General features: G+C 51.2%; 9 protein-coding genes across 9 annotated transcripts; 6 read left to right on the top strand and 3 right to left on the bottom strand.

Moving 5' to 3' along the window:
- Positions 1–9: 9 nt before the first annotated feature.
- On the bottom strand, positions 10–1,790 carry CTAM01_15397 (uncharacterized protein; the record flags this gene model as incomplete). The annotated part of the gene is made up of 4 exons (XM_060531394.1): positions 10–37; positions 100–267; positions 378–1,662; positions 1,748–1,790. The coding sequence occupies 4 exons, from the start codon at positions 1,788–1,790 to the stop codon at positions 10–12; spliced, it is 1,524 nt and encodes a 507-aa protein (XP_060374045.1).
- A 1,269-nt stretch (positions 1,791–3,059) lies between these two features.
- CTAM01_15396 (uncharacterized protein) lies at positions 3,060–6,680 on the top strand (the record flags this gene model as incomplete). The annotated part of the gene is made up of 10 exons (XM_060531393.1): positions 3,060–3,111; positions 3,223–3,397; positions 3,649–3,709; positions 3,781–4,477; positions 4,542–4,904; positions 4,959–5,055; positions 5,113–5,396; positions 5,456–5,765; positions 5,819–6,083; positions 6,135–6,680. 10 exons carry the CDS (start codon positions 3,060–3,062, stop codon positions 6,678–6,680), a joined length of 2,850 nt encoding a protein of 949 aa, XP_060374044.1.
- A 543-nt stretch (positions 6,681–7,223) lies between these two features.
- Positions 7,224–9,857, top strand: CTAM01_15395 (AmdA; the record flags this gene model as incomplete). Its single annotated transcript, XM_060531392.1, has 3 exons — positions 7,224–7,235; positions 7,315–7,325; positions 7,460–9,857. 3 exons carry the CDS (start codon positions 7,224–7,226, stop codon positions 9,855–9,857), a joined length of 2,421 nt encoding a protein of 806 aa, XP_060374043.1.
- A 935-nt stretch (positions 9,858–10,792) lies between these two features.
- On the top strand, positions 10,793–11,854 carry CTAM01_15394 (uncharacterized protein; the record flags this gene model as incomplete). Its single annotated transcript, XM_060531391.1, has 1 exon — positions 10,793–11,854. One exon carries the CDS (start codon positions 10,793–10,795, stop codon positions 11,852–11,854), a length of 1,062 nt encoding a protein of 353 aa, XP_060374042.1.
- Positions 11,855–13,016: 1,162 nt separating this feature from the next.
- CTAM01_15393 (uncharacterized protein) lies at positions 13,017–14,221 on the top strand (the record flags this gene model as incomplete). Its single annotated transcript, XM_060531390.1, has 2 exons — positions 13,017–13,529; positions 13,598–14,221. The coding sequence occupies 2 exons, from the start codon at positions 13,017–13,019 to the stop codon at positions 14,219–14,221; spliced, it is 1,137 nt and encodes a 378-aa protein (XP_060374041.1).
- A 368-nt stretch (positions 14,222–14,589) lies between these two features.
- Positions 14,590–16,231, bottom strand: CTAM01_15392 (FAD binding domain-containing protein; the record flags this gene model as incomplete). The annotated part of the gene is made up of 3 exons (XM_060531389.1): positions 14,590–15,091; positions 15,145–16,073; positions 16,121–16,231. 3 exons carry the CDS (start codon positions 16,229–16,231, stop codon positions 14,590–14,592), a joined length of 1,542 nt encoding a protein of 513 aa, XP_060374040.1.
- Positions 16,232–17,202: 971 nt separating this feature from the next.
- CTAM01_15391 (uncharacterized protein) lies at positions 17,203–19,557 on the top strand (the record flags this gene model as incomplete). The annotated part of the gene is made up of 6 exons (XM_060531388.1): positions 17,203–17,238; positions 17,303–17,326; positions 17,488–18,243; positions 18,319–18,774; positions 18,825–19,069; positions 19,128–19,557. The coding sequence occupies 6 exons, from the start codon at positions 17,203–17,205 to the stop codon at positions 19,555–19,557; spliced, it is 1,947 nt and encodes a 648-aa protein (XP_060374039.1).
- An 80-nt stretch (positions 19,558–19,637) lies between these two features.
- Positions 19,638–21,374, bottom strand: CTAM01_15390 (amidase; the record flags this gene model as incomplete). Its single annotated transcript, XM_060531387.1, has 1 exon — positions 19,638–21,374. One exon carries the CDS (start codon positions 21,372–21,374, stop codon positions 19,638–19,640), a length of 1,737 nt encoding a protein of 578 aa, XP_060374038.1.
- Positions 21,375–23,781: 2,407 nt separating this feature from the next.
- Positions 23,782–27,309, top strand: CTAM01_15389 (uncharacterized protein; the record flags this gene model as incomplete). Its single annotated transcript, XM_060531386.1, has 5 exons — positions 23,782–24,041; positions 24,098–24,880; positions 24,945–25,656; positions 26,208–26,347; positions 26,409–27,309. The coding sequence occupies 5 exons, from the start codon at positions 23,782–23,784 to the stop codon at positions 27,307–27,309; spliced, it is 2,796 nt and encodes a 931-aa protein (XP_060374037.1).
- Positions 27,310–28,000: the final 691 nt, after the last annotated feature.

Raw genomic sequence — 28,000 nt, 5'->3', positions numbered from 1 at the left:
TTTCGTCTTCTAGGTGCAGCGTCCAGAGCCAGGTTGGCTGCATGGAAACATAAGTTAGTATGGAAGAATTCGTTTGAGTACTAGAACAGCAAAACTCACCAGCCAGTTCCGCAATGCGAAGAGCTCGTTCCACAAAACCCTGAAGAGCTACAGCACTGACCATCAAAAGGCCCACCAGCACATGTGAAACCTCCCTTGCTGGAGCCGCAAGTGCCATCAACAGACGGGATGTTGGCTGTGAGGCAGCCTTTCGATGAATCTTTTTGGCTATGATAGATACGACGTCAGCAATAAAGTCCAGCATTTCGGACCTCATTTGATGCAAAAAAGAGAGAAAAGTCGAATACTAGACACGCAAAAACTGAACTGAAACGTACCATCCCTGGCCACAATGAGCGCCAGTGCTTCCACAATAGCCTCCACTTGAGCAGCAGTTTCCAAGACCAGATCCAGCGCATGTCTTGCCATTTTTCGTGCCGCAAACTGCATCACTTGAGATTCCAGTGCAAAGGCCGTAAGACAGCTGGCAGCCATTGCGACAATGGTCGGTGCTTTTTCCGCAGTAACCATTGGAAGAGCAGCAGTCACCAAAGGTTGAACCTTTGCAAGTCTTGCCATTCTTCGAACCGCAATTTCCATCGGTTGAGATGCTTGAGGCGCCCTCGTTACAGGTTCCAAAGGATGGGTTGCAACCAGCATCGCAGTGATCGGAAGATTTACCACAGAACCCGCCAGACGAGCAACAATCTCCAAAGGCTGAACCCTTGCATGTTTTGCCGTTCTTACCGCAAGTTCCATCCGTGGAAATGCTTCCAGCAGCTGTGTTGCAGGTACCAAATGATGCGTTGCAACCGGCATCGCAGTGGTCAGATGACTTGCCACAGTAGCCACCGGAAGAGCAGCAATCGCCAAATGCAGAGCCCTTGCAGGTCTTCCCGTTCTTGCCACATTGACCGTCAGCAGAGATACCGCTAGCAGCCTCATTACAAGTGCCAAACGCAGCATTGCAACCAGCATCGCAATGAGCGGTAGATTTGCCGCAGAATCCAGTGGAAGAACAGCAATCCCCGAAGGAAGAACCCTTACAGGTCTTTCCGTTTGTCCCACAAGTACCATCAGTGGAAACGTTGTCTTCTGCGCCACATGTGCCAAACTGAGACTGGCAGCCCGCCTGGCAATGGTCTTTGGAAGTGCCACAGAAGCCGCCAGAGGAGCAGCAGTCGCCAAACTTGGACCCCTTGCATGTCTTGCCATTCTTCCCGCATGTTCCATCCGTAGAGATACTACCCGAGTCCGCGTTGGAACAGGTGCCAAAGGCCGCATTACAGCCAGCATCGCAGTGATCAGAGGATGTTCCACAGTAACCACCGGATGAGCAGCAGTCTCCAAATGTTGACCCTAAACACGTCTTGCCATTGGAGCCGCACTGGCCATCAGAGCTGATATTGGTCGTCGCACCACATGTGCCAAAGAGGTCTTGACAACCACTTCCACAGTGGCCCAAAGTGGTACCACAGTAGCCGCTCGAAGAGCAGCAGTCTCCGAAGGGGGAAGTCGTACAGTTATACTGATTTGCTCCGCCACATGAGCCGTCGGGAGAGATACTCCCGGGCCCGGGTGGTGGGGCGGGAGCAGGTGCGGGTGCGTTGCAGTTACCGGCGGCTGGTTGACTGTGTCCGGTGTAAGTCGAGTGATCAGCTGCCACATGTGCCAGGACAGTAAATAAGGTATGAGACATAAGGCTTACCAACCATCTCCGCAGAATGCAGCAGAACGACCGCATTTACCATCTTTGGAACAGCAGGCGCCCCAGACAGGGCTACATACGAAACCAGTTGTACCTCCGCAGGTTCCATCTGGCGTGACTTCTCTAGTCTGCCATGGTGACAGTGTTGCGGTTGTAGCTGTGACGCTTTGAGACGTGACGAAGGCCGGCAAAAGCCAGCAGAATATAGCTGCCTTCATGTCGAGCACGGAATTGGGAAAAGACAAGGACTTTTCTTTCGTAACTAAGTAAGGTAGGTTCACGATGCAATTCGTGGTCTTGGAGAGCGAACAGGTTTACAGATTTTATATACACCATGTTCCCAAGCAGACATCTCCAGAGATTGAATATGAACAAATGCTCCTTGGATGGAAGTACGGACTACTTGGACTTGGCATTGCTCGGAAGGTTGTCCTCATTCAGCATTTCGCCCCATCGTAGGCAATAGTGCCACGGTCATACGCTAAGAGTCCGAGGGAACCACTTGATGATTTTGATGGCCCCTGGGATGACGGCCCATAATTTAGACCATAGTCTCTGAAGCGGTGGCTCATTCGCATATTACGTAAAGCATCAATGTTGGCGATTCAGCATCACACCCGCTTGTGAAGTGGAATTAGAGTCCCTGTTCCTGATGCCTAGCAAGGATGCTGATCCTGTGGCTCTCCACCGGATCTGGCTGGAAAGAGCCAAGCTTTGCGGTCCGGGCCAAGGAAAGAAATCTACATGCATCGGCATCCCGCACTTGCCTCAACTTGGTAGGTATCGGGCTGCCATGGGGCTCTCACAGCTCACATTTGAGGGATGGACGGCTTGGCTATAGTCAGACGGCCTCACAGTTTCTATCAGAGCCGTGGGGCCGCACCTTTTCCGTGTTCTAGTGCCTCGGCATGCATAGAAGGGATGACAGGATACGAACTGCTAACAATTGCGGTAATTACAGCGCCTGTACAAATGATGATTATGGAGTTATCAAGGGGATAAGAAGGAATACGATCGTTGCAGGGTAACATAGTTGATGACGGTTTTACCTAATGAGCATGAAAATCTCGGTTAGATGATGGATGGGAAAAGTTTTTTTTGAATCCAATGAATTGGGCGGACAGATGACATCTGGTTGCGCTGACAAGTAGTGTTATAAATACAGTGATACAGGTGAATCGCCCCAGAGTTCCAAAAGATGCATCGTCGAGCACTATCACAGTCGTTATATCTAGGGTCATGATGTCGAAGCTATCCAGCTTCGCCTCTTTGGCGTTTGTTCTCTATTCTTTTTGTTTCATCACACTCATTCATGCCGACGTCGCTCAATTCCCCCCCGGCCGCCGGCTTCATGCTCAAAACGGGTTCGTACGACGGTCCAATGTCATAGGTGAGTTCGACTTTGTCACTTGGATTTGATTGGATCATGGTTTGACTGGAGACATGCATAACTGATACTCGTCCCCAAAAATTAGCAAAAGCACCGGAATGGGCTAAGGAGATTTCCCAGAGCCCAGCTCATCAGAACCCATCCAAGGCCCCACCAGTCCCGACTAAAGATCTTGAACTTTCACAAGACTCTACGACGAGCCTCGAGCAATACTACGAAGACTCAAAAAATGCTTCCTTCATCGACAATACATCCAGACGGTCATTGAGCTCCCGCTCTCTCGAGAAACGCGGCCCCCTTTACTGCAAAGATGGTCCATGCGTCGATGGAAGGTTAGTCACTGTCTTCACAGCCTAGTGGCTATCTAAGTATGAAGCACTTAAGACGGAAGACTGATTCTAATTTTTTTAAGCTGCTGTGGTCCCGATAGCATATGCGGATATGGCCCCGACTTTTGCGGGAAAGGATGTCAGTCTCAGTGCGATGCAACTGCCATGTGCGGAGAATACAGTGAGAACGCCGATATGCCATGCGGCATGAATCTCTGCTGCTCGCAATCTGGCTGGTGTGGTGTGAGTACTTTTCCACGACCTGTATTGTACCCTCGTGCGCTTCCGAGAGACTGATAACTACTTTCCATCAGACCACCGAGGTCTTCTGCCACAACGCCGACCCAATCAACCTCAGTGCACCTTGCCAGGCCGGTTATGGCTCTTGTTCCATCGCTTCTACCCCATCATGCGCAAAAGGCGGCGGGAGCTCAAATAGCCGCACGATCGGATACTACCAGTCATGGAACGTGAGGACCCGGAAATGCGATACCAAGACTCCCAAGCAGCTTGATACCAAGGGCTTCACCCATCTGTTCTACTCCTTTGCATTCATCGATCCAACTTCATTCGCCGTTGTTCCAGCCCACGACGACGACCCTGCTCAGATGCGGGAATTCACCGGCCTAGCCAAGGACGGTCTCAAGACTTGGATTGCTGTCGGCGGCTTCGACTTCAGCAACCCCGAGACAAAGACCCACCATACCTGGAGCGACATGGTAGCGACGAAGGCCAATCGTGCTGCTTTTATCTCTTCTGCCCGCGAGTACATGGACGAATATGGTTTCACTGGCATCGATCTCGACTGGGAGTATCCCGGTGAACCTAAGCGTGGTGGAAGAAAGCTTGAGGACACTCGCAACTTTGCTGTGCTTCTCCGTGAGATGCGTGCTGCTTATGGCGATAAGTACGGCATCAGTCTGACCCTTGCACCTGATTATTGGTACCTGAGATGGTTCGAAGCCAAAGCGATGGAGCCTTTTGTCGACTTTTTCGGATTTATGGCCTATGGTAAGTGACTGAAAAAAAGTACCAAACCGGCGCCTAGAAATCGTAAAACTGACCATCTTACCAGACCTTCATGGATTCTGGGATGAAGACGTCAAGACTCTTGGCAAGGTTGTTCGCGGTCAAGCTGACATACGTGAAATCGGCAATAATACTGTTCCCCTATGGTTCGACGGGCTTGATCCCAAGAAGATCAACTTCGGTCTTGCCATGTATGGCCGTGGCTATACTGTCTCTGACAAGAGTTGCAATGGACTTCTCTGCTCTTTCTCAGGCCCGAGCAAAAAGGGAGAATGCACTGACTCTGATGGCGTCATGTCTCTTGGGGAGATCAAGAACCTCATCAAGAACAAGGGCCTCAAACCCAACTACTTGAGAGATTCTCTGATGAAGGAGCTTACTTGGGACGATCAGTGGATTGGCTATGATGGTAAGTCTACCTTGCGTGAACAGTTGATTCCTGATACTTACTCACTCTGATTAGATGAGGAGACCTTCAAAGATAAGAAGGCCTGGGCGGATGGGCAATGTTTTGGAGGCACTATGATTTGGAGCATTGACTTCCAAGGCTCAAGCACTTCGTAAGTCCTTTGAATGGCTCAACCGTAATAGCAAAAGCCGACTGATCAACAACGTAGGGCCGAGCCGGTTGAGCAAAATTCGCCTGGTGAAATCCCCAAATCGCTCCTCAACAAGAAGCTTCCAAACTGCAAGTCCGGCGAGTCTTATGACGCTATCAAGGATATGGGCACGTTTTGGTATAATTCTGGTGCTGAGCAGTGGGCAGACGAGTATATCAACTCTCAGCCGGATCATTCCAATTGGGCGCAGAACCTGTACCGCGAGCTATTCCCGAAGAAGGATCACACCAAGTTCTCTTGTCAGGAGCCTGGTGCTCCTTGCGATCATGATTTGACATGCGGTGAGAATCTCATAATAAGTTGTCTCTCTTCTGAGGCTTTCACTAACATGTGTTTTCAGACGACTTCAATGCGATCGACAAGGGTGGACTGTGGTATCTTTTCCAGTCCATGGCCGCATTCCACAGCTTCATGTCGCAGCTTTCTATCGAGTTCGATCAGTCTATTGGCATCACGTCCGACCAGATTGGCACCATGAGACAATTGCTTGGCATCAATAGTGGCGCACCAAAGGCACCTCTCGACCTAGCCTCTATTCTCGGTGCAGCTTTCAGTATCGGAAGTGCCCTTGCCACACCAGCTGCAGCCGTTGGGGGTCCTTTAGCAGGCATCAGTGGTGTCATGTACATGGTCTCGGCTACGGGAGATTCGTGAGTAAAGACTTTGGAAAAAGATTCGTAAAGACTACTAACAATTCTTACAGCGGCGGTTCTGATGATGCAGTGGAAGCGACGGACACGATCCGGGGACTACTTGCCATTGTCGCTAAGCAGGGCTTCGCTAACATCAAGGCAATTGTGGCCTCAACTTTCGGCAAGCAAGGTCACAAGCAGACTGACATTCCCGAACTTATGCGCGTCGGTGGTGTCAAAAACCCGGCGGTGTCCGTCTTCGGTTGGGGATCTTGGCTGAGGGACCATCCCCTCAATAATTTGGACGACGTGATAAGCAATATGAAGACCAACTTGGTGAGTGAATATTGCATGGCTCGCATGACTTTCATACTAATTGAACAACAGGACCAGGCGCTCATCTGGCAGATGGCCAGGCAATTTCGAGGAGCCTATGTCGTCGTCAGAGACGACCTTCCCGTCGACAAGTGCACGAACCCGAACAATGCTTGGGAGGCAAACAAGAACCGCTGCCTCGACATTCTTGCCTGGTACCCCAAGAAGGTCTCTCAAACCCTTGGCGGGAATAAGGACATGGAGGCTCTGTGGACCGACTGGAACATGGACAAACTCGGAACCCTCCGCAATGCCGTCGAATGCTGGGAGAATAACAATGGCCACATCGGCAAGACGGGCATCCGCGAGGGCAGCTGGGCAAGCAAAACGCCCCCACCCTGCTTCTTTGCTATGCCTGTACTCAAGGGTAACTACAGCGATGTCTCCAAGGGGTCAATATGGATGGCAGGCAATTTCCCCGGCCAGGAGGGCCAGGCTGGTCTGTTGTGGCCCAAGTCCAAGTGCGAAGATGGCAACAAGGAGCTGCACCGAAACCCGTTCAATACCAAGTCTGACTACAAGTGCGCCGAATTTGATCTCACCAAGGATCTCATGTAAACAGTCGTTAAACACAATTTCCTTTTTCTTGTACATAGTTTTACGGTCTACGATGTTTTCAAAATTTACTTGAATACTCACAAATGAAATCACACTTTGATATATCGGATCTCCCCAGTATTCTACCCTCTTTCTTTCAAACTGGAATGCGTCTGATTCTTACTAGAGGATCAGTGAGTTTGTTTTGATGAATTCGCCATGTAAGGGATGTTGGTGACACAAGCGGCACTACCAGGATACCCACTTGGAAGAATAGGTCCGTGTTAGAGGGGTCAAAACTAATTTCTACCCCAACAATTTTTACCTCCAACTCCATCTGTCCCGAGCTCATCTGCAGTGGCTGACGGAGCGTAGTCAGACGTTGTGGTAGCCACAGATCTCGCATCTCGATAGACAGGCTGCATGCTAGTTACAAAGCCGTAAACGTTGGATTGTCTGCTTGAAGTTTCGTCATGTCTACGCCCCGCGGCAGACCTCGCCGCAACGTCCCACCTTGCAGGTTCTGTCAAAAACAGTTCAGGAGATTCGAGCACCTCGAACGTCATGAACGCACCCGTAAGCCGGACCCCAACCTCCCGCTGTACACAACATACCCTTACGTCCTGACATTGGGCTCCGTGAACTTCTATGCAAGGGTGGCCAGAGGTTCGCTAATGATAATGCCCAGACACCCGAGAACAACCCTTCCTGTGCGAATGTGGTCGGAGATTTTCTCGAAGGTACAGTCCCCAGTCACACCTCAGTTCCCAGAGGGGCTTTTTTTGCTCACAACTCGATAGGGATCTACTTTCAAGACATCAGCGAATATCTCATGCCGACGGAATCATTGCAAGCCCAGATGACCTGTCTGCTTCGTTAGGGGAAACGACAATCGCCGAAGGGCCATTGTCAACTGCGGCGACTGGTGCTGAGGTTCCCTCACCGCCGTCTTTGTCGGGAGCACTAACATTACCTCATCAACATGGATATGATGCCAGACCGCAGCTGTTGGGAAATGAAGCTGCTCTCTTCCAGCCCGTCAGCAGCCTAGCATTACATAATGCAGCCGCAGGATTTTCCGACCTATGCTATCAAGACTCGCTGTCACAAGACCTCCTAGCAGGAATGGATGGCATTGATTTCGACTTCTTGTTGGACGACACTCAGTTGTCAAACTCTTTTCTACTCGCCAGCCCTGTCAATGCTGGCTCCCCAATCATGGCGATACCGCCGACGGATCAGGTCGAGGCTCCGTCCTCCATTCAGCCTGAGCATGGAAGGTCATTTGCTGCGCAAAGTACATGCATCACACCACAAGACCGTTCGCCTAGTAAAGAACAATTAGAAACAGAAGCAACTTCATCGTTGCCGAAGTTTGCGGCACGACTACCTTCAATGGAACCCGAGAGACCAGAACAGACACCATTGCATATTAATCTAGCACATCAGGCTCAGAGGCCCCGACAGGTTCACTGTCTCCGGCCCTGGAAGATTGAGGCTGATGAATACAGCAAGATTCTCGACGAAGCCCAGCAGCTTCGTTCTGAGCTGCCCAGCTCTTTCAAGCTGCCATCACATCGTGCCCTCTCAAGATTTTTGGAAGGGTACTTTCGTGGCTTCGCCGTCCATCTGCCGTTCATTCACGGCGTTACATTTTCTGCCCCAGCTATCGGTCTTGAGCTTCTCCTGTCGCTCGCCGCAGTCGGTGCTCTCTATCGGTTCGAAACGGCCTCGGGCTATCAGATTTATGCTGCTGCTCGGCACCTGATCTCTTGGCATTTAAAGCAAAGGACTCAGCCTACACTAGACCGACTGACCCATGATGACCGCGTCACCATAGATGATGATCCAAGCGCCCCTGCGACACCGACAAGCGCTAGTCCACGCACGAGAGAGTCAGAGTTACATGCTCAAGACAAAACCATCCGGTTGCTGCAAGCTATGATAATACTCATGGCGATGGCATCATGGGGCGATCGAGAGTTGACAAGTGACGCCCTAAGCATGTCAAGTCAAGTCGCCATGCTCGCCCGCGAGATGAAGATTCACGAGTTGGAGAAACCCCCGCCAGTCAATCAGCAATGGGCCGAAGGTATCAAACTTGAGGAACGCCGCCGCACGCTATTTGCCGCCTTCGCCCTCTTAAACTTACAATCCGTTGCATTTGACGTGCCACCACTCCTCCTAAATCGAGAGGTCGCCATCAACCTACCTGGGTGCGCGTCAAGCTGGCAAGCGCCTAACGCGGAAGAGTGGTCAGCCCTGAGGGACACGTATATGCCGCCGAGACCTTTCCCAGAGAAGATGCATATGCTGTTAGCAGGACGGAGCATCCATACAGTGACAGCACTTTCTTCTTTCGGGAACTACGTGCTCATTAATGGACTGCTCCAACAGATTCTACTGACCCGCAACGCCTGTGAGCATCTTCCGATTGTTGGTGGTGATAGTTCGCTGGGTGGGGACTTCATCAACAAGATGGAGGCCGCGCTTCGTGCTTGGCAACAATCATGGGAAGCGACGTACGAATCAACGACGGACCCTTCGTCTCCCAAGGGACCGTTGGGTTTCAACTCCACTGCCCTCCTACGCTTGGCTTACATCCGCCTTAACGTTGGCCACAATCTTGACCAACGGCTTCTTGCCCGAGACGATGCACCAGGGATAGCCGCGGCATTATCTAGCCAAATCATTACTGCCGGTGATAGGTCACCGCATATGAACCAGGCCGTTCTACAATGTATATACGCCCTCAGTATTCCAGTAAGGGTTGGCGTTGCGTTTGTTGCGCGTACCCAGACCCTGAATTGGAGCATCCAACATGCTCTCGCTAACCTGGAGTGCGCCTTTTTGCTCACAAAGTGGTTGAAAATCTTGTCCGAGGTTGTTCAAGAGTCTGGCTCAGATTCCCTTCAGCCGGACGAGCGTAGATTGATCCAATTGGTCATCGGTCTTGTGCAAGAGACGGAACTTGGTGACCAGCTGGACAAGAACGAGCGTCTTGCTGTCCAAATCAACAGCTTGTCTAGTCTGACCTTGACGCTGTGGAGCAAGACATTTAACGGCTCCCATGTATTTGATGTTGTTCGGGTTATTGGTGACGGCTTATCGATCTTAGCCCATGCGTCAAAGAAAGGAGACGTTGTCCGAGCGGTGCCATGTGCGCAAATTCGAGACGATTCCAGGCCAAGGAGTTGAAGAGGTAGCTGGTTCTAGCCGGTCAGAATACGTCGGTTTGGGCCGTGACCTTTGAGATATTGGAATTAAACATGTAGAGCTGAATCAAGCTTTGATAATGAGCCTCACGCCGAGAGAACGGCCAGGCTTCTGTGTCTATCATTGCAAAGGCTGGTTTTCTGACTGTCAGTTTCATGTTTTGAAGGAGAGAAGTATAACTCAATGCGGCATGACAGACTCGAAACCAGCAAGCTGACAAGTGGAAAAGAACGGTAGGTACAAGCTGATTTGATCTACATAGGTGGTACAGGGTACTGAAACGAGGAAACTCTGCATTTCAGAGAAGGCAGAAACAAGTGGGGGGAAGTTCGTGGCCGCGGCCTCCGCAGTAGATCACCGACCCAACAATGCAGCTTAGTGAGCCCGTTGGGAGCATTGTGGTTACGAGTCCAGGGGGCAACCGTGCAGCAGAATTGACTTCGCGGGAGCGGGTGTGTCAACCTTATTTCTTATTATATCATCTCTTGTCTGAGGATTGAGGTATCCAAATTCTCGAAACGTTCACCATGATTTCAACGCAACTTTGGCCCACATCAAAACACCCATAGCATCACGGCGGGAGCCGGCTGGCGGTCAAGGTGGTGTGGGTAAACGGGAACGGGCCTCTGTTGTCGATATCGACGCACTTTGCATCGCTTGTAGAAAATGGCAATCCTCTCAACTAACTATTATTCATTTGGTGTTCTTTTGTTCACCCACTTCTTACTGAGCGACTCTGGTTCTCGCGTGGTCTTTTCATAGCGACTGTTGCATTTCGCGCCTTGTTGTTTTATTCTCTAGCGTGTTCCCCGACTTTCTTTCTTTTCTACCTTTGTCAACCCGAGCGAGCCGGTATCGCAGGGACTCATCATCATTCTCGACCTCTAATAGGAAAAAAGAATCACTCTATCCCAAACATGAACGCCTCAGCCAACCTCCGCGCCTCAATGATTCGCGCATCGGTGCTGATCCCAGTACCCCCGGGCCCTTCACGATTCGATCCTGTTGCGGCCGCCCATTCTCGGGGAATCGAAGTCGGCGAAGGGGAAAGGCGTCGGGTTGTACAAACTCTAAACTACCTCGAGTATCGTGTACGATGCGACATGGATCGAGAGGCAGCTCTTCCATCTCCCGTAAAAGAGTATTCGATTGAAGATCCTGCCATCGAGGTTGAAGGCTCACAGCGATCCCAGCTGAAACGAATGTTTACAATATTTCCTTACAGAGATATGAACTGGATTGTCACGATGCTATTTGTGGTTGGCAGCGTATCTTTCGTTATCAATGCAGGATTCGGGCTCTTTCCTTCCCTCGAGCCAAGCCTCGCTTTCGATACTCTCCCAACCGTTGCTCTCCCTGCGACCATTACAATCGGAGCCACCATGTTCTTGACTGGAGGCATTCTCGGCATCTTCGCCGCTTTCAATGCCGACCGCGGCACCCTCGAGAAGAGCGGCACCAAGTCCATCGATGACAACATCCCGGCCATTTATCGACCCGCCCTTATTGGCTCTGAAGCATGGCTCTGGATCCCATCTGCAGCCGATTTCGCCGGTCTTCTACGGACTGTGCCTTTCCAGGCTGGTCTGGTGATGCTTTCCGGCGGTTTGATCCTCTCCGTAGCCGCAGTGGCTGGCCTCCCAGGAGTTCTCAACCCGATGGATCTTTTTCTCACCCAGGCTCTGGTCTTCATGCCACAAGTAATTGGAGGAGCCCTATTCTTCATTGCCAATATGACTCTCGTCATACATGTCCAGACAGACTGGTATAAACCAAGAATCCTCGCGGGCGAATGGCAAGGGGCGGCTTGGAATGCAGTGGCATCCGCCGGTTTCATTGTGACCGGTGTGTTGCTCTTGAACAATTACATCTTTGAGAGCTCAGTTGTTGGGTTTGTTGCAAGTACCGCCTTTTTGATAGGGAGTATCATTCAATGGTATCTGCTCATGGAGTTTCATCCAACTCGTTGGGCATCTTAAGGTCTTTATAGCTTTCCAGTTCGGAGTCGTTTCGTGACCACTAGAAACAGAGCTCGTCCTCTTCGAACTCATCCTTGAAATACACCTCTGGAAAGCTCAAAAAGCACAGTATAGCATTGCTTGTGAGAACAGCTTGTGGAGAGACCAGCGAGTAACATTCTAAGCAGAAACGGCTCCAGCTTCTGCTCCAGCCTTCTGGTTTAATGTAGATGTCTGACTGAAGGACCTTCGGAAATGAAGGTTACTAGTATCGTAAACGGAGGCATAGAAGCTGCAACAATTGAGGCCCTGCTTTTGAGCGGCAAGTGTTACTATGGCCTTCTCTAATAAGTGAGGAAGATCCATCATCGTCTGATGGCCCCTCAATGAATTATCCTGGACCTTTTTGGTGAGTATTGGGAATGGGTACAAGGGCACCAAGGCAATGCCGTAACTTGAATGACACCATCCGCTGCCGCACATCCACCGTTTTTGATACATCCTGTAAGATGGTACTCATAACAATTCCTATTTCTGGGTTCATCCCACCTTATAATATAGTTGTGGGGCAATGATCAATGGGCACTCGATGATCATTGTAGCCAGCAAGCCCGGTCCAGCCTGACTGGAGCTAAGGTGGTACGCACGAAAATCTAACTACACGGTCCGAGTATCACGAGCCACAAGCGGCGCCTCATCATTCGATGGTTTCATATTGAGCGCCGTGAAGAAGAAAGGGCGCCTAGACGGCCTGCTGGAGGACAGCCATTGGAAATTTCCACGTCATTGAGAAGTAGACTTGTAGGTCAAGTCCCTGATGTCGGGAAAATATCACTCTCTTCCAAGAATCAGGAACTGGTGTAAACTTGAAAAAGCTTACATTCGGCTACTCGACAAGGGGTTTCTGGCACAAGTTTAGTGCCCCAGTCCGAAGTTGAGCTTTAACTCGCCGCGCATTCGTATATCATCAACTATGCATCGTCTACCTTACAGAGGAACTAGTCGCCATCTGCTTGTAAACTTACGTGGCCCTGAGGCCCGTCAAATTACCTAAATACTGAACCGCGCCCCTTTTTCCTGGATTGACTTGATACTCGCATGCCACCAGTCGCTCACTCATTTCATTATACTCTTTCTTTCTCTTTTCTGCACTCGTTCAAGCAACGAACTAGACGCCTTTGAAATGGCTCTCTGCAGGCTAATTCTGGCAGCTGCTATGCTCAGCTCGACCTACGGAGCTGCAACCAGCAATATTACTCGGGTCCTCGACCTACCTTCTCGTTACCACAATAGGACTATCAGCGTTGAGCATCTCTCGGTGGTGGGAAACCTCGACGGTTACAAGATGATCACCCCGGCCGCCGAAAAGTCTACCGACTTTTGGTACTTTGATGTTGTTTCAAAGTTCTCTAACCAGACTTTGAATATTGTCTTCTTCAACTCAGGAAATTTTTCGCAGTACCCGCATCCTCTCGCTGTCCAGGTTTCGGGGGTGTACCCCAATGGTACAGACTTCTACTTCGAAGCTATGGCCGATGCTGGGGTTCATCTCACCAACGGGTCCCGAGGTATTGCTGGAGACTGGAGAGGCATTGGGAGCCTTAGTGGAACCTCGGTGGACAAGCCTGATGTTGAATACACGATCAACGTCGACTCCAAGGGCATGGGTATATATGGCAAGATCTCCTTCAAAGCCGTGAGTGACTCCCCAATCCTATTCCTCACTGTTGTGCAATTTCAAGAGACTGATATTGAAGATTACAGAATGCTCCCGCCCATTACCCTTGCGACTTGAATGGCGCAGTTGGCGTCTGCAAGAATCTCTTGCCGGGACTGTACTGGGCTAACGCGGTCTCCGATGCCGAGACCGTTGTCGATCTCGCCGTCAAGGACACTTTTATCGCTTTCGAAGACGGTATTGGTTACCACGAGAAAAACTGGGGCAATCAGTCCGTCATTGATGGTCCTCGTTACTGGGATTGGGGACACGCTTGCTTTGGTCCTTACTCTATCGTCTGGTACAACCTTCTCGACTATGATGGCAATGAAAGCAGACGTTCCTATGTTGCAAAGGATGGAGAGGTTCTCCTCGTCAGCTGCGACATGGTAAGCATGGAGGTTCGACAGAGGGGCGGAAAGGCAGCTTGGCCTCCTATCACTGCACTGCTTGAGACCGAAGGCCTATCTGTCAAGTACAACCTCACAAATGGCGACGTAATGGAGGTCGATGTCACTACCCAGTTCATCGTCAGAGATGAGAAGGGCGCCTACCAACGCGCTAACGGTCTTGTCAAAGGCAGTATCATTGGACAAAAACTTTTCGAGGGTCGCGGTCATTACGAAGAGTTCATCTTTGGCATCGTTAATGACTACACTCCGCAGGTATAATACCAGCACGATGGCGTGTGAGGGACATTGAGCAGCCTATTGCATCATAAATTCTTCCCGACCAATCACACCGGCAACCCATCATTCCCAACGAGACGATTTCAGTAGCTTATGTCGTTTCACCCCGGCCGGAACGATTCAGTGGTCTCAAATTTGTATGTATAGTCTACATGTAAATAAGAAGTCCCAGTTCTGTAGGCTGTATCCCATAGAAACTTTTGTTCACCAAATTTTGAGAGATCATTAGGGCTTCGTTTCGTAGATGTCATGCCTTGGTTTCCAAGTTCAGTTCCACAGTCCTTCCTCTTCAGAGACCCTATCTACAAACGCGCCACTTCCTAACGTATGGTCGTTTTCGATTCATCCTCTTATCCAGATCTCCCAATCTTGAAGCCCCCAGGAACTCTTGTCTGAAACGCGCCACTCGGGTCGTATTTGGCAGCAACTTCCCGTATGAATTCAACATTTTGTGGGCCGTATCCTGCGATAGCATCCTGTCGAGGACTGGCATAGTTGAGGTAGGCCAGGTCCATGTCGCCCCCGACAGACTTCGCAAATCTCTGTATCTTGTCCGACATCGAAGTCAAACAAGCCTCCGCCACCGCAAAGTCTGCGTCGTTCGTCAACACATACACACCACCCGTCCACATGATGGCATTTGACTTCAATCTTTCAAGACCAAGCATATTACCGCCGCGTTGTTTTGCGATATTTCCATGGTCCATTCCGACAGGCTGTAGAAAGATCATGGTTCCGAAGGCTTCCGGGCCGATGGAACTCTGAAGGGACTTGACGAAGTCTTCGTGGAGCTTGGTGGAGTATTGAAGAATCTCTGGATCATTTTGGAACAACAGAGTCGCCGCAGCACTCCTAAGAGATAAAGATCAGTCTGACCGAAGGGTTCAGATATCAGCCAGACTTACAATTGTCCGCCTTGGACTTTCGACCCTGCGGCAGTCTTGGCCACAGACTGCTTTACAGAAACATTGCGAATAGACGGAATGTCCCGGACATTGTCAAACGCCGTTTCGACACCATTGTGCCCAGCAGTGTTGACATAGATGGCCGTGATCGTGATGTCAGGACCTGCCGTGCCGTTGTACTGGAGGAAAGTGACCAGTGCGTTATCAGCAAGCGACATGTCATGATCAGCAAACTTGATCAGCGTATCGGAGACCACGTCAGAAGCGGTTGCGGGCAGTATTCGGACCTCGTAGTGGATATCACGAGCAGGAAGGGCTTCCAGGTCAAACCTTGTGACGATGCCAAAGTTGGAGCCGCCACCCTTGAGCGCCTTCCATAAATCAGAGTTGCTGGTCTTGTTCGCATTGACGACGCTTCCGTTGGTGAGCACGACCTCGTAGTTGAGGACAGAGTCACAGGCGAATCCATACTTGGGCGAGAAATAGGATGTGCCGCCGCCGAGAAGGAAGCCTCCCACTCCAACGTCACCATCGCGGCCACCGACCACGACAACGCCTTGATCGCCCAGACTAGCGTAAACATTCTCCCATCGCCCTCCCGAACCGAGCGTCGCGGTATTCGTTTCGGCATCATAACGGGAGTAATTGAGCATGCTCAAATCGATAGTGACTCCATTCTGAATGTTGTTGTTCAACTGAAAGCCATGCCCCCCACTCCGGACTGCAATGTGCCAGTCTCCAGCGCCATTGCCAGCTTTTAGGAGTGTAGTCAAAGTGAGGGAAACTTCTTCAGTACTCTCGGGTAGCACAATACACCATGGATGAAGCTGGGCATTCCGAGCCCACCAGGTTTGCACCTGTTTCTCGTACCCTGAATCGGTTGGCGATAAAACCCTATCACCTAAGCCGGCGGCGAGGAGCGCGTCACACTACAAGTATTAGTGAGATTACCAACAGTGACTTGGAGGGTGCTTACAGGCGGAGTGCCCCCAACAAAAGTTTCCGTCGTGCTTATGTTAGCTGCTAAAGCCTCCAAGAGAGCCAACGACCCGATAAGGTAACAATGTTTCCAGAGATTGTAAATCATGGCAGATATGGTATGAGAACAATTAAAGATTATTGTTGAAGAGATGTGAATGTAGTCAATGGTACCTAGTTTTTGCTGTCAAGCTCGGCGGTTTATGATCATATTATGGAGACTGCTCGCCTTCTTAAATATAACTGTCCCCCAAGGCACTTTCGCTGTCTTTGATGAACGCATGTTGAGCTGAGATCGCTACAATCCCGGGCCCTCGGGCCCTGTGAAGGTGAGAAGGCCCCGAAACAGCATGTCGGTCGTCGGAGTGAGATTAGAGCCTGATTAATGGAGTGGCCCGAACTAGTAACTATCATTAATACAAGAAGTCAGCGGTGTCTGCCGGCCGTTGCCGAAAGACAACCATGCCCATTTGAGGGCTATAGCCACACGTTTTGATGCGCAATTGTGTGGCAGTGGCACATCCTGACCCAAATGGGAACTTTAGTCTTCCGGGGCCTCGGGCCCGGGGATGGTTGGGATTCAGGGCTACTACGCCTAGCGCTGACAGAGTGTGCGAATAGGACGCAGCGATAATGATAGCTGCCTAATGTCAGGAAGCTTTGCGTCGCCAGCCTGCCGAGCACAGGGTAAGACTCTTTGGATATGGGCTGTCTGCAAAGAGCTCGAGTCTGGAAGAACCTACACAAGAGATGTCCGGAATGGAGACCGAAGAGGATGAGAGTCTTGGTCGATAGGATTCTGCAAGCATCCCAGCACGATATCTTACCACCTACTGCGTGCACCTTTCTCAAAGATTAGTCACTGACTGCCTAACTGGCGCCTCCTAATTATGCCACCCCGCCATGCCCGCCAAGTACTCATGGCCTTTGAGACCAGGGAAGAACAAAAGAAGAAAAGTCGCTACTTGTAGGACCTTCCCATTTATCGAGTCTAATTGACTTTCGATTTTCTTTCTCAGTCTATTTCCCTGTCGACCGTGGAAGAGTCTGCCCTCACGTAGAAATTGTTGACTGCCTCGAATGGAGGCTTCCGGAGTCAGCAGCAAAAGGCCTGCGGTGAGTTCGCGTCACTCAAGACAATGACCGTTACCCATAGACATACTAAACACGCCATGGCCAGTGTGATAATTGCAAAGGCAGAAAGGTAAGTACTCAGTCCCCAGTGTCATCACATCATGAAAACATCGCACAATGGGTTTTGACGAGAACGGATAGACGAAATGCGACCGCGAAACGCCATGCTCAAGTTGTGTGGCCTCAAAACTCATATGTCGCCTGACGCATCGCTCATCCGAGAGACGACAGCGCGTTCTCATCTCGCCCCGCTATGATGAGGCCATAGAAAGTGTTGACCGCTCGCTGAAGGAAGTGTCGCAGGCGGTGCAGCAGCTACTCGAAATCAACCAGCAAAAGTCGAACTCATCACCACTCATCTCCCCAACATCCTTCATCGGCAATCACTCTCCCGACATTTCAGGCCTATCTGAGGGATACAGAGGCGAATCTTCGTTTAAAGCGCATGTCCACCGGGTCACGGATGCACTCAAGGATGCGGCTGCAGACCTAGAGTCGACCTTGGGCGACGATTCGGCGCTCTCTGCCACCGTGCAAATGATCGACCAGGCTACGGGCAGTGAAGAGAGTAGTCCCACTCACATCGGCAACTCTCCATTGACCGTGCAAGCCCAGCATCCCGAGTTGGAGGGTAGGAGCCTTCCGTCAACTGAGCGCGTTCTGAAGCTCATTCGACTGTGTCAGACTGAAAAGCAGCGGTTTTTCATCGACGTCCCCGTGATTGACGAACAAGAGTTTGGTGAGTATTGCCAAAAAGTTTGCTTTGCTATCACCGACTTTTCTACTGTGGATTGGATCATTTTCAACGCCGGTTTGTTTTTCTTGCTCCAAGGACTCAAACGCCATCATTATGCCCTGATCGACATCAACGAGTCAGACATCGAGGCGTACTCTCAACTCCTCAAGGCCAACCTTGAAGCTGCGATACAGTCTTTGAGACTTTGCAGCGACCCTTCAATACAAGCATGCCAAGCTCTAGCAGTCCTGGTAAGTCTCAAGTGATTGCCGCCGAAGCTCAATTCCCAGTACTGACGAAAAAGTACACGTTTTGTAACAAAGTAGGCCAAAGTACACTTGCATGGCAGCTCATATCGGCCGCGTCGAGGATGTGCATCGACCTCGGTTGGCATAGACTACCTAGCAATGAGCCAGAGTTCTCAAAAAGGCGACAAGTGTTTTGGCATGTTTATGTCCACGACAAAAGCATGGCTTTTACAATGGGCAGGACACCGTCGATTCATCCCTATGATGTCTCCACTGAGCGGCCGTCCATTCCCAAAGACTGCGTTCCGGGTGTGCCAGTACAGTAAAGCATCCCTTCTTGCCTTTCCCCGGAACTGGTATGCTGACGGCACCTTCAGTCTTTATTCTGGATTCGTCGAGTACGCGTTTATTGTTGGCGATATGCACGCTGAGCTATTTTCTGCTTCAGCGCTTCGACAGCCACTAGAGACACGAAGCCAGAATGCCAAGTCGGTAGTTTCCAAATTGCTTGAAGTCAACACGCGTAACAAACAGGTGGGTTTGGGTGATCATGCTGTTTGAAAGGACTTTTCTGAATTCCGCAGTCTATCGGACATAACCCTCCCGACGACGACCTCTATCAGGCGCTTGCCGTGCTGCTCGACTTCATGATGTACGGTCTTGTCACGATAGCTTATCGTGTCATCCCATGCGATGAAGCAAGCGATAGTCCACTGAAATGCAGCAACGAATGCACGGAGGCTGCTCGAAGTGCCCTTCGTACAATTGTGAGGGCATTCAAATCCTGGGGCCATCTCAGAATCACTGGATGGACAATGCTCCTCAACATGTATGCTCACACATGACGCTGCTGCGATTCTTGATGCATATTTAATAACATTTATTAGGATGTTCTCTCTAGTACCCTTTGCCAGCTTTGTAGTGCTCGCGGGACACACCGTGGCAATGGCGTCCGAAGAGGACCTAACACTCCTCTGCAGCGCAGTGTCTGCCATTGAACCCACATCAATCAGCTCGCCTTCAGCCAAGAAGCTGTACGATGTGTGTAAGACGTTCTATGAGCTCGCTAGCTTTGCTGCCAAGCGAAGATCCTTGATAAGCAAGAGGCCACCGCATACAGAGCAGGTGTATGGACAACGGGAACTTGGGGATATTCCTTCTTTACCGGAGGTCAATTTCGCAGTACCTCCGTACGATCACATCATGGCTCCTCAAGACTGGGACGCCGTGATGAATGAGTTCGATCTGGGCACTGGAGCCAGCGCTATGGCTTCCTTTGTAGAACCTTACATACCTTTTGATGGTAGATTGCCCTGAAGTATCATGCAACACGTATTAGACCAATTTGCAATTCGAATCAAGGCTGGTTGATCTGTTTACTACGAAAGCAATTCAACTCAGAGCTTTGCGTTCACACCTGTGACCTTGCAAGCTGCATCTACGCTAGCCATGACCTGAACCAGTCGATCATCCCGCAACCTTGGTACAACGACCTGAACACTCAGCGGCGTCCCTAGGTAGATCTTTCGGTCAATCTTCTTCTCGTCCCACAGCTCTCTGTTCCTCTCGTCCCAGCTACTCAGGATCTTTCCACCTTGTGGCCGACCAAGCTGCAGATCACTCTCCCTCACGTCTCGCACTGGTACTGTTCCTGCAGGATAGTCAAGCATCACCCAACTGCTAGTCAAACCGACAGCATTGTATCCTTCGATGGGCGGCACAGGGTGCGGCGCAACCGGACATATCACAGCATCCAGCTTCTCTCGCCTGCGACCGTGTTCATCGTTCTCGACCCACATCTTGAGCATCTCCCGCTCCAACGTTGCTCGTTGTGCCTGAAGCTGAGCAACTTGCGTAAGTGGCAGCGGCTTCCCCTTCTTGAATCGTGCTGCTGTCCAAGGTACTAGGGGCTCGCCTGTTGCTTCAATCATCTGGGCCATGGTGACGGAGCCGTCGACGCCCATGAGCTTGTTCATGACTGACTGTGCCTTGGTGAGTGCCGCGGGGCATGACAGCTCAACCACCTTCACACCGCGTGTGTGCGAAAGAGCTGAAGAGACCTCGTCCAGCATATGATCAAGAGGTGGATGAATGCTGCAATTTCCATCCGTGCGGAGAACGCCGATAACCAACTCCCCGTTCTTGCCGCAGCCCGAGATCGACGACACTCTCAAGCTGGAGGGCCATGATGCGGGCATGCAATCCTCGCCCCATAAAGCTGCCCGAGGGACGATCTCACGCAGGAGAGCATCTATGTCCTCAACACTACGGCCAATAGGGCCTGCAACAGCTTGCACGGAAGTGCGGCTCATACCGTCAATGCCAGTAAGAACTTGTCCGCCGTACGGAACGCGGCCATTGGAGGGCTTGAAGCCATAGACACCGTTACACATAGCAGGCACGCGGATGCTGCCACCAATATCGGTTCCGATTCCAATCATGGAACCCTTCATGGCCACGAGGACGCCCTCGCCGCCAGAGGATCCGCCAGCGGTGCACAGTCGGTTGATAGGATTCATGGTCCGGCCAAAAACGTTGTTGACGGAATCCAGACTTCCGAGAGTTTGCGGGATGTTGGTCTTGGCGATGATGACGCACCCCAAAGAGAGCAGGAGATCAACCAGCGGCGCATTGGAGGCTGCGGGCTTGTGGCACAGATATGCCAGCCCCATTGAGGTGTCGACGCCTGCAACGTTGAATGTGTCTTTTACGGAGACGGGGAGGCCGTGGAGGGGGCCGAGGGGGGCGCCGTGTTCGCGGAGGTAGTCATCGAGAAACTGAGCCCGGTTCAAGGCGGTCTCGAATAATGGTTCAGTCAAACAGTTTGTGAGTTGCTGCGCTATGGCACTTCGGTGGCAGAAGGCCTCGGTCACTTGTCTAGCTGAGAGTTTGCGCGTCCCTATGGCCTTGAGCAGAGTTGGAATCGTGTAAGTTTCGGTAATTGAGATTTCTGATTGAGACAAGAATTGGCGCGGCATGTCAAGAACTCTCTGTGGCCCGTCACCTGGTTGAGGGGGGTCATTCGGGATGGCCTTGATTGGGATGTGCCATTTTGATGAGATGCGCGCTGCTCTCTCAGCCTGTTTACGTCGTGCAATGGCCTTCCACGGGGCTTCTCGAGATTGAGAAGACATGCTTATGCAAGCTACGGGTTGAACACCTGGAATTTGGCTCTGATTGACAACTTGCAGGCAGTCGACGGTTAGGTTGTGTGTTGTTAGATTTACTATCTCAGCATGCCCAACAGTAGGCGGGGCTGATAGTATACTGTCATCAGGACCTCGGCACTCCATCGACGCACAGAGGATGTTTCCCGCCGGCACTGGAGTGAACCACCAAGCTTCTGTGTTGTGTTACGTATGAGTAGAGACAACGCGGGGAATGCCTAACAATTACCCCAACTACAAGATCGCTGTGCTAAGTACACTAACTATCCTGTCGGCGTTCACGGACCGCCCGGCCCTTGCGGGGTAATTTCCATTGATACTGACCATGGCCCGAGGAAACGGAAACCCGCGTTGCCCCGAGCTTGCGGCCCTCACGGTACGGAACGAATCTAACACGGCATCGAGATCCTGCAGGGCATGGATGTCGGTTTCAAGCAAACTGTGCAAACAGTGCGTCCATTAGCCCGGTCCAGGTTGGTTTCCGGGAATCTTGCGCAAGCAAACGATCTTGAAGTCCTCGGGGCATAATCCTAGAGGCTTCTACATGCTGTTCGTGCTATCGGGGATCAGATCCGCAGTCTTCGAAGGATACGTTCAGGGAGAAAATTGATAGAATCTTGTCCAGAGTGTCAAGTTCACGCCGTCATCCGGTCCGACACTGGCGAGGACACAGATCGTCCTGCTTGGTGTTCAATGGCCGATGAGTTCCCTACCTAAGGTCTACCCGAGATACCTTTGTATCATCAACTCAATGAGCCTTGGAATACTGCAGAAAAAGATTGTCTTTCTGGGGGTTCCGAACTTTTCCCACATTGTTTCTATTGTTCTATCTCTTAGCTAGGCCAAGACTGTTCGTGGACGGGCGGGGCCCTGGAGTAGTTTGGGCACAAGTCCAAACTGTGCGGAGAGGGAATAATTCCAATCCGCCAACATCAGACCGCTAGCCTTTAAACTAATTACTCCCTTGCGAGCTCTGTGAATGCCCATCCTCTTCAACAATACCCCCACAACGGTCCTGGTCGCAACATGTTGTACAAGTGACCTGTGTTCGATCCAATAACCTGGGATTGTCCTACTACCTTATCTTACCTACTAAGTTGACGAATCTGTGATGGATACCGCATACACAAAGGCAAACAGCAAGGTTGGCAACATGGCTGCAAAGTCCCAAATCGTCACATCAAGCCACCCGTCCAGAAGGAATTATGTGTAACCCTCCTGTCTGCTCGAAGATATCTGTCAAATATAGAGGGTGCCGCGGGAGTGGCGCCTGCTAATACCTATTGTCACCTGTGGACCGTGGCGGGCTGAATCCAGCCAAGTGACTGCCTGCATGAGAGTGTCACAGTGCATCCATCCCGTGGGAGCATGGATTCTTCCTCACCTGCGGCGAAGCCAACCTGCTGGTCCAATCAAACCCATCGCATCCTGAACGACCATGTTGCCGCTTCCAACGACATTGAGCAAACAAAAGTTGAGCCCAATCCCATGCGGCATCACAACGGAGTCCCACATATTGCCCTACCATCCCTGGGGGCCATCTCCGAAGCTGTGTGCAGAATCCCGACCCCCAAAACTCGGAGGCTCAGCGTTGGGGTTGGTGCCGTAGTCGAAAGCTCGCCACGTCTCAAGTGGTAACTGTGTATGCTCTTTTCCGAGTACACATGCAAGTCAAGTCACCGTCCGTCTCCATTGAATGCCGGCGGTAGACTCGGCGGTGCGGCGGCTCAGCGCTTGACGTTGCCTTCACCAAAGCTACCCAACCAAGCAAACAAACCGGGCGTCCAATGGCGATCCATGATATCCTGGAAGACAAGTCAAGTTGAGGGATCTCCGGCTTGGATTGATATGATCATTCCCTCGAACAAACGAAATACACGGATCCACCGAGTACCGAGAAGCATGCAATCCGGGCCGCAAGCCACCTTGGAGTCGGAGAAGCGCCATGATAAGTGATATATGTCTTTCTGCGGCGGCCGCGCCGTAAAGATGGACATTGTTTGCTGAAGAGTTGCCAAAAGAAGGTATCACCCGCGGCAAGGGTAATTATTCTGCCACAATCCTTTCAGCCAAGTCTTCATGTTCACAACCAACACGAGCTGCGTGACGAGGGGCCAAAATCAAGGCAGCGGGTAATACTAGCCCCCAATGACACTCTGAAACCTTCCGCGATCATGTAAATAGATGTCTACTCGCGCGATTACCAGCTGTTATTTGATATGTCGAAACTTCCATGTGATAATGGGTCTCTAGCTCTTTGAGACATTGAATAATCTTATAAGAAAAACCAAAGATCCTCTGGATCATGGATGTTCTCTTTCCTCTTTCTGAATGACGTAGAAATTTTGGTTTGACACTCATCAAGGCTCTCATCATGTTTACCTTAGTGCTTGGAGAAGCTTGTTTGAGCGGCGCGGGACGAGATGCCCTCGCCAAGGCCGCATGCTCTGTTTTGATCTTGAGCACTCCCTTCCTTCTCACTTATCTTCTCACCTATATCCGGTTTCTCTGGAAGAATCAACGTTACGAGAAGCTAGGAAATAGGCGGCTTGTCATACCTCCATACCTTGTTCCCGGACTTGGCCACGCCTATGCGATTCTCTTCAACGCCGAGAAATTCCTTCGGCCTCTACAGTATGTGACATGATGGAAATCCACCTCAGATTTATGCTTGCTGATACCAGCCTTAGGTCTCGCCTACATGATACCGTTATATCCCTCTCAGTACCTGCAAGTTCGCTTTGCTATGTCCTTCCCGGTGAAGGCGTGCGGTCACTCTTCAAGGGGCCTCGAGACCTCGTCCCAGTACCTGGGATCTTCGATGCCTTGACAATATTCTTCGGCTTGGAAGCGGTGGACTATCATGTGTTCGACCACGATCACATCTCGGCATTCGAGACACGTGACGAAGCAGGACTCACAACTTCTCATCCGGACGCATCTCGAAGAATCATGGAACATCAACGAAAAGACTTCATCGCCTTCTTGAACGGGGAGAATCTGAGGCTTGTGATGGATAGATTCTCTTCCAACTTCAGTCAACGACTCTGCCCAAAGAACGCTTCTGTTCCTAACCAAGATCCCGTCGCCATCCCTGATTTGTACAAGTTCGTTCGCGACACCATTTTCCGTGCGGAAGTCGAGGCGCTGTATGGGAAGCACATCTTCAGGCTTTGCCCATCATTTTGTGAAGACTTTTGGGCTTTTTACGATGCATTCCCTGTTGTCTCACGTGGGAGCCCACGATGGATGTATCCGTCCCAGTACCGTAGGCGCGACCGAATAATCAGGAGTCTGAGCAAGTGGAGAGACTGGTGCAACTCTAACAGTAACAATGATGATGCGGAACCGGGTGATGCTGAGTCTGATCCTATCTGGGGCACCCGCTACGTGAGGAACATGGTCCGGCGCTATGAGGATCTCGGGTTCTCGGATGCCGGAACTTCGAGCGTCATCCTAGGCTTCTTATTTGTGTAAGTCCACTTACTCCCAGTCTTTGCAAGTTGGAGGTGGACTTGGCCTAATATCATCATACAGAACAACTGCAAACACCATTCCAGCCGCCTGCTGGATGATGCTGCATGCTCTCCTGGACGCAACTCTTACGTCCAGATTAAGACACGAGTTAGACATTAAAAACGACAGCAAGGCAGCATCACTAGACTGCACAGCATTGTCATCGGCTCCGCTACTGAACTCAGTCTATCGAGAAACATTAAGACTTCACGTTGCCGGCGCTATCGGCCGCAAATCGGTCGGTGCCGGTCTCCGTCTCCACGGGGATTCCTTCTCCACTTTACCATCGGGGACCACCGCCTTATCAGCAAGCTGGCTCGGCGGCCTCGACGGAGCCATCTGGAACACGGGCCGGACCATCAACGGGGTCAAAGAGCACTCTCTTGATTCCTTCTGGCCAGAGCGGTTCCTCGAGTACCCCGATGATCCGACAAGCGGTCCGCTTCGGAAGTCTAACTTGGTGATGCACAACTACACTGTATCGGAGAAGTACGTGCGCGATGATTCCAAGGCTAAACTGTCGAATCCATCAGCGCTGCGAGGGCACTTTTTCCCCTTTGGAGGAGGCGCTTGGAGGTGTCCGGGCGAGACATTGGCAAAGAATACTATTCTTGTCTCCGTCTTTCTCATTCTAAGGGACTTTGACGTGGAGATTTTGGATCCGGCGGATGCGGCCAAGGCTCGGTCACATCATCGAGCTATGCCATTTGGATCGCATGCATTTGATAGAGAGGTACCGGTGAGGATTCGCCCGCGATGTTGAGGAAAGCATACTTTAGAACATAAGTGGAGTTTAGCATTTTCTTGATCTAAGTCGGCTCTTACTCTTAGTAAATAGTCCGCATGAGCTACATCATAAGATAGACGTACATATGATACAAATGAAGTAGAAAGAGCTTAGTCTCTCTCGTGTTTGATACAGCATGGAGTTTTCTCACAGTTCGTTGCATGTCAGTTGCCGATCTGCTGCAAATACGAGTTCTCAAAGAGCTTGGTAAACGCAGCAATTTCGAGAGATTTCCTTATCGGCTCACCCCCTTCATCGAAGTTGACTCTTCAACGTTGAACCTTGACAATGAGGACATTTCCCGTGGAAAATCCCCTTCAAATTGAACTAAAAGCTCCACTCATCTCCTAAAATCGGAGTTAGCCCCTGGCAAGAGGAGTTCTATTTCCCCTCATATTACCGAGTCAAGATAAGGATTCTCCCCTGAAAGGTTCAATACAAACACCAGTTCATCCGAAGTTTTCCAACCCGCCGTTCACTCATGAACTTGGCTCAAGACAGTTTCTGAGTGGCAAGCCTCATCAGCCATGGTCTCAGCGTCCATCGCGAGAGTCGCAGCCGCCGCGCTGGCCATACTGCCGGCGTTGGCAGCGCGCAAAAACATTATCATCGATACTGACATCTTCAGTGACTGCGAGTCAGTGCCACCCATGTCCCCCCAATCCTCACCAAACACCCAGGCTCTAACATCACAACAGTGATACCGGCGCCCTTCTCCTCGCAGCAACCTCACCAGACGTGAATCTCCTCGGTGTCAACGTCAACTACCCTTCAACATACTCCGTAACGGCAACCTCGGCAATCCTCGCTCACTATGGCCTTGGAGATGTCCCCATCGGCGCACGCAGGCCAATGACAGATGAGCCTTTCTTCGACACCTTCGCCTACGACCTAGGCGAGTACGCGAGCAAGATCTCATACCACTACTCGGGCGGCTCGCTCCCCTTTGGCCAGGCCGAAAACGCCTCAGACGCGGTGACGCTCTACCGCAAGATCCTCGCCGGGGCCGACGAGCCCGTGACCATTGTCTCCATCGGCTTCTTCGAGAACCTCTCCGCGCTCTTAAACTCCACCGCTGACGCTATCTCTAACCTCACGGGCCCCGCGTTGATTGCAAGCAAGGTCTCGGAGCTGGTTGTCATGGGCGGCGAGTACCCGTCCGGTCGTGAGTTCAACTTCTTTGGCGATAACCCTTCACACACGGCGCACGTCGTGAACAACTGGAAGGGGCGTGTGGTTTTCTGCGGCACTGAGGTTGGCTCAATCGTGCTGTCCGGAGCGAAGCTGCTCGCCGAGGGCCCCGTGTCGGATCCGGTCCGGCAGGCTTACATTTACTACAACTTTTATCGGCCCCGGCAGTCGTGGGATCCACTGACGGTGTTGTATGCTATGCAAGGTCTCGGGGACATCTTTGAATACGGTAACAAGTACGGGCGCAACTTTGTCCATGCCAATGGGTCGAATGAGTGGGTCTATGATCGGAATGTCACTAATCAGCACTGGTTGAACCTCAAGGTGGACAATACCACGGCGGCGGCGGCGCTGGACAAGTTGTACTTGGAGGGAGCGTGGTCGGTGGTGAACGGGACATCGGCATGAAGGACCTCTACCGTTGCTCTCACTTTGGAGGGCCAACTATTCGAGTGAATCTAAGCTTAATATTTGGCGTCGATAACGCTGCATGCCGGCTCTTTCACGTGTGCTTCGTGCGCTGAGACTCGACGGACTCCATTAGTCAACCCCTCGACCGAATGCGAGCCTTGGTAATCCTCCCCATATCTCACCACACTTTGATCGCCGTGAAATCTCCTTCTTCCGCACTCTCAGTATCGGCCACCATCCCGGTCACGCCAACTGAAGCAACACTGTACGCAGTATGCGCCAAGATCACGTTGCATTCGCGCCGGCGACGGTAACAAGGGGGTTATGCAGGATACCACCTTCCTTATGCCCCTCGCTCCCCGTTGATGGACTTCCGGATTTCCTTGCTGATTCCATCTGGACTGCTGCGACAAGACCGTTGAATGCTGCAGCACAAACAAGGTTCATTACCAGAATCGACAGGTTCCGTGTTCGTGACGAGGGGATCCATCCGCTGCAACCGTGAGAAGATCACAGTATGGCCCTCAATCTTTGGCGCTCTTATCTTGCTCAATCGCTCTCAGTAATCTCGTGTTGCCCCGCACTCTCGAGTCGCTTCATCTATCCGAATGTCAGTTTTGGGCGATTTTTGGTGGGGAATGTACCCTCAACACCACATGGTGATAGTGTTAAATGCGACGTAGATGAT

Source organism: Colletotrichum tamarilloi (genome assembly GCF_030869305.1).
Source record: "Colletotrichum tamarilloi strain Tom-12 chromosome Unknown Scaffold_160.1, whole genome shotgun sequence".
Lineage (NCBI taxonomy): Eukaryota > Fungi > Ascomycota > Sordariomycetes > Glomerellales > Glomerellaceae > Colletotrichum > Colletotrichum tamarilloi.
Note: the sequence above shows the minus strand (reverse complement) of the source record. Positions and strands in the feature narration are given on the sequence as shown.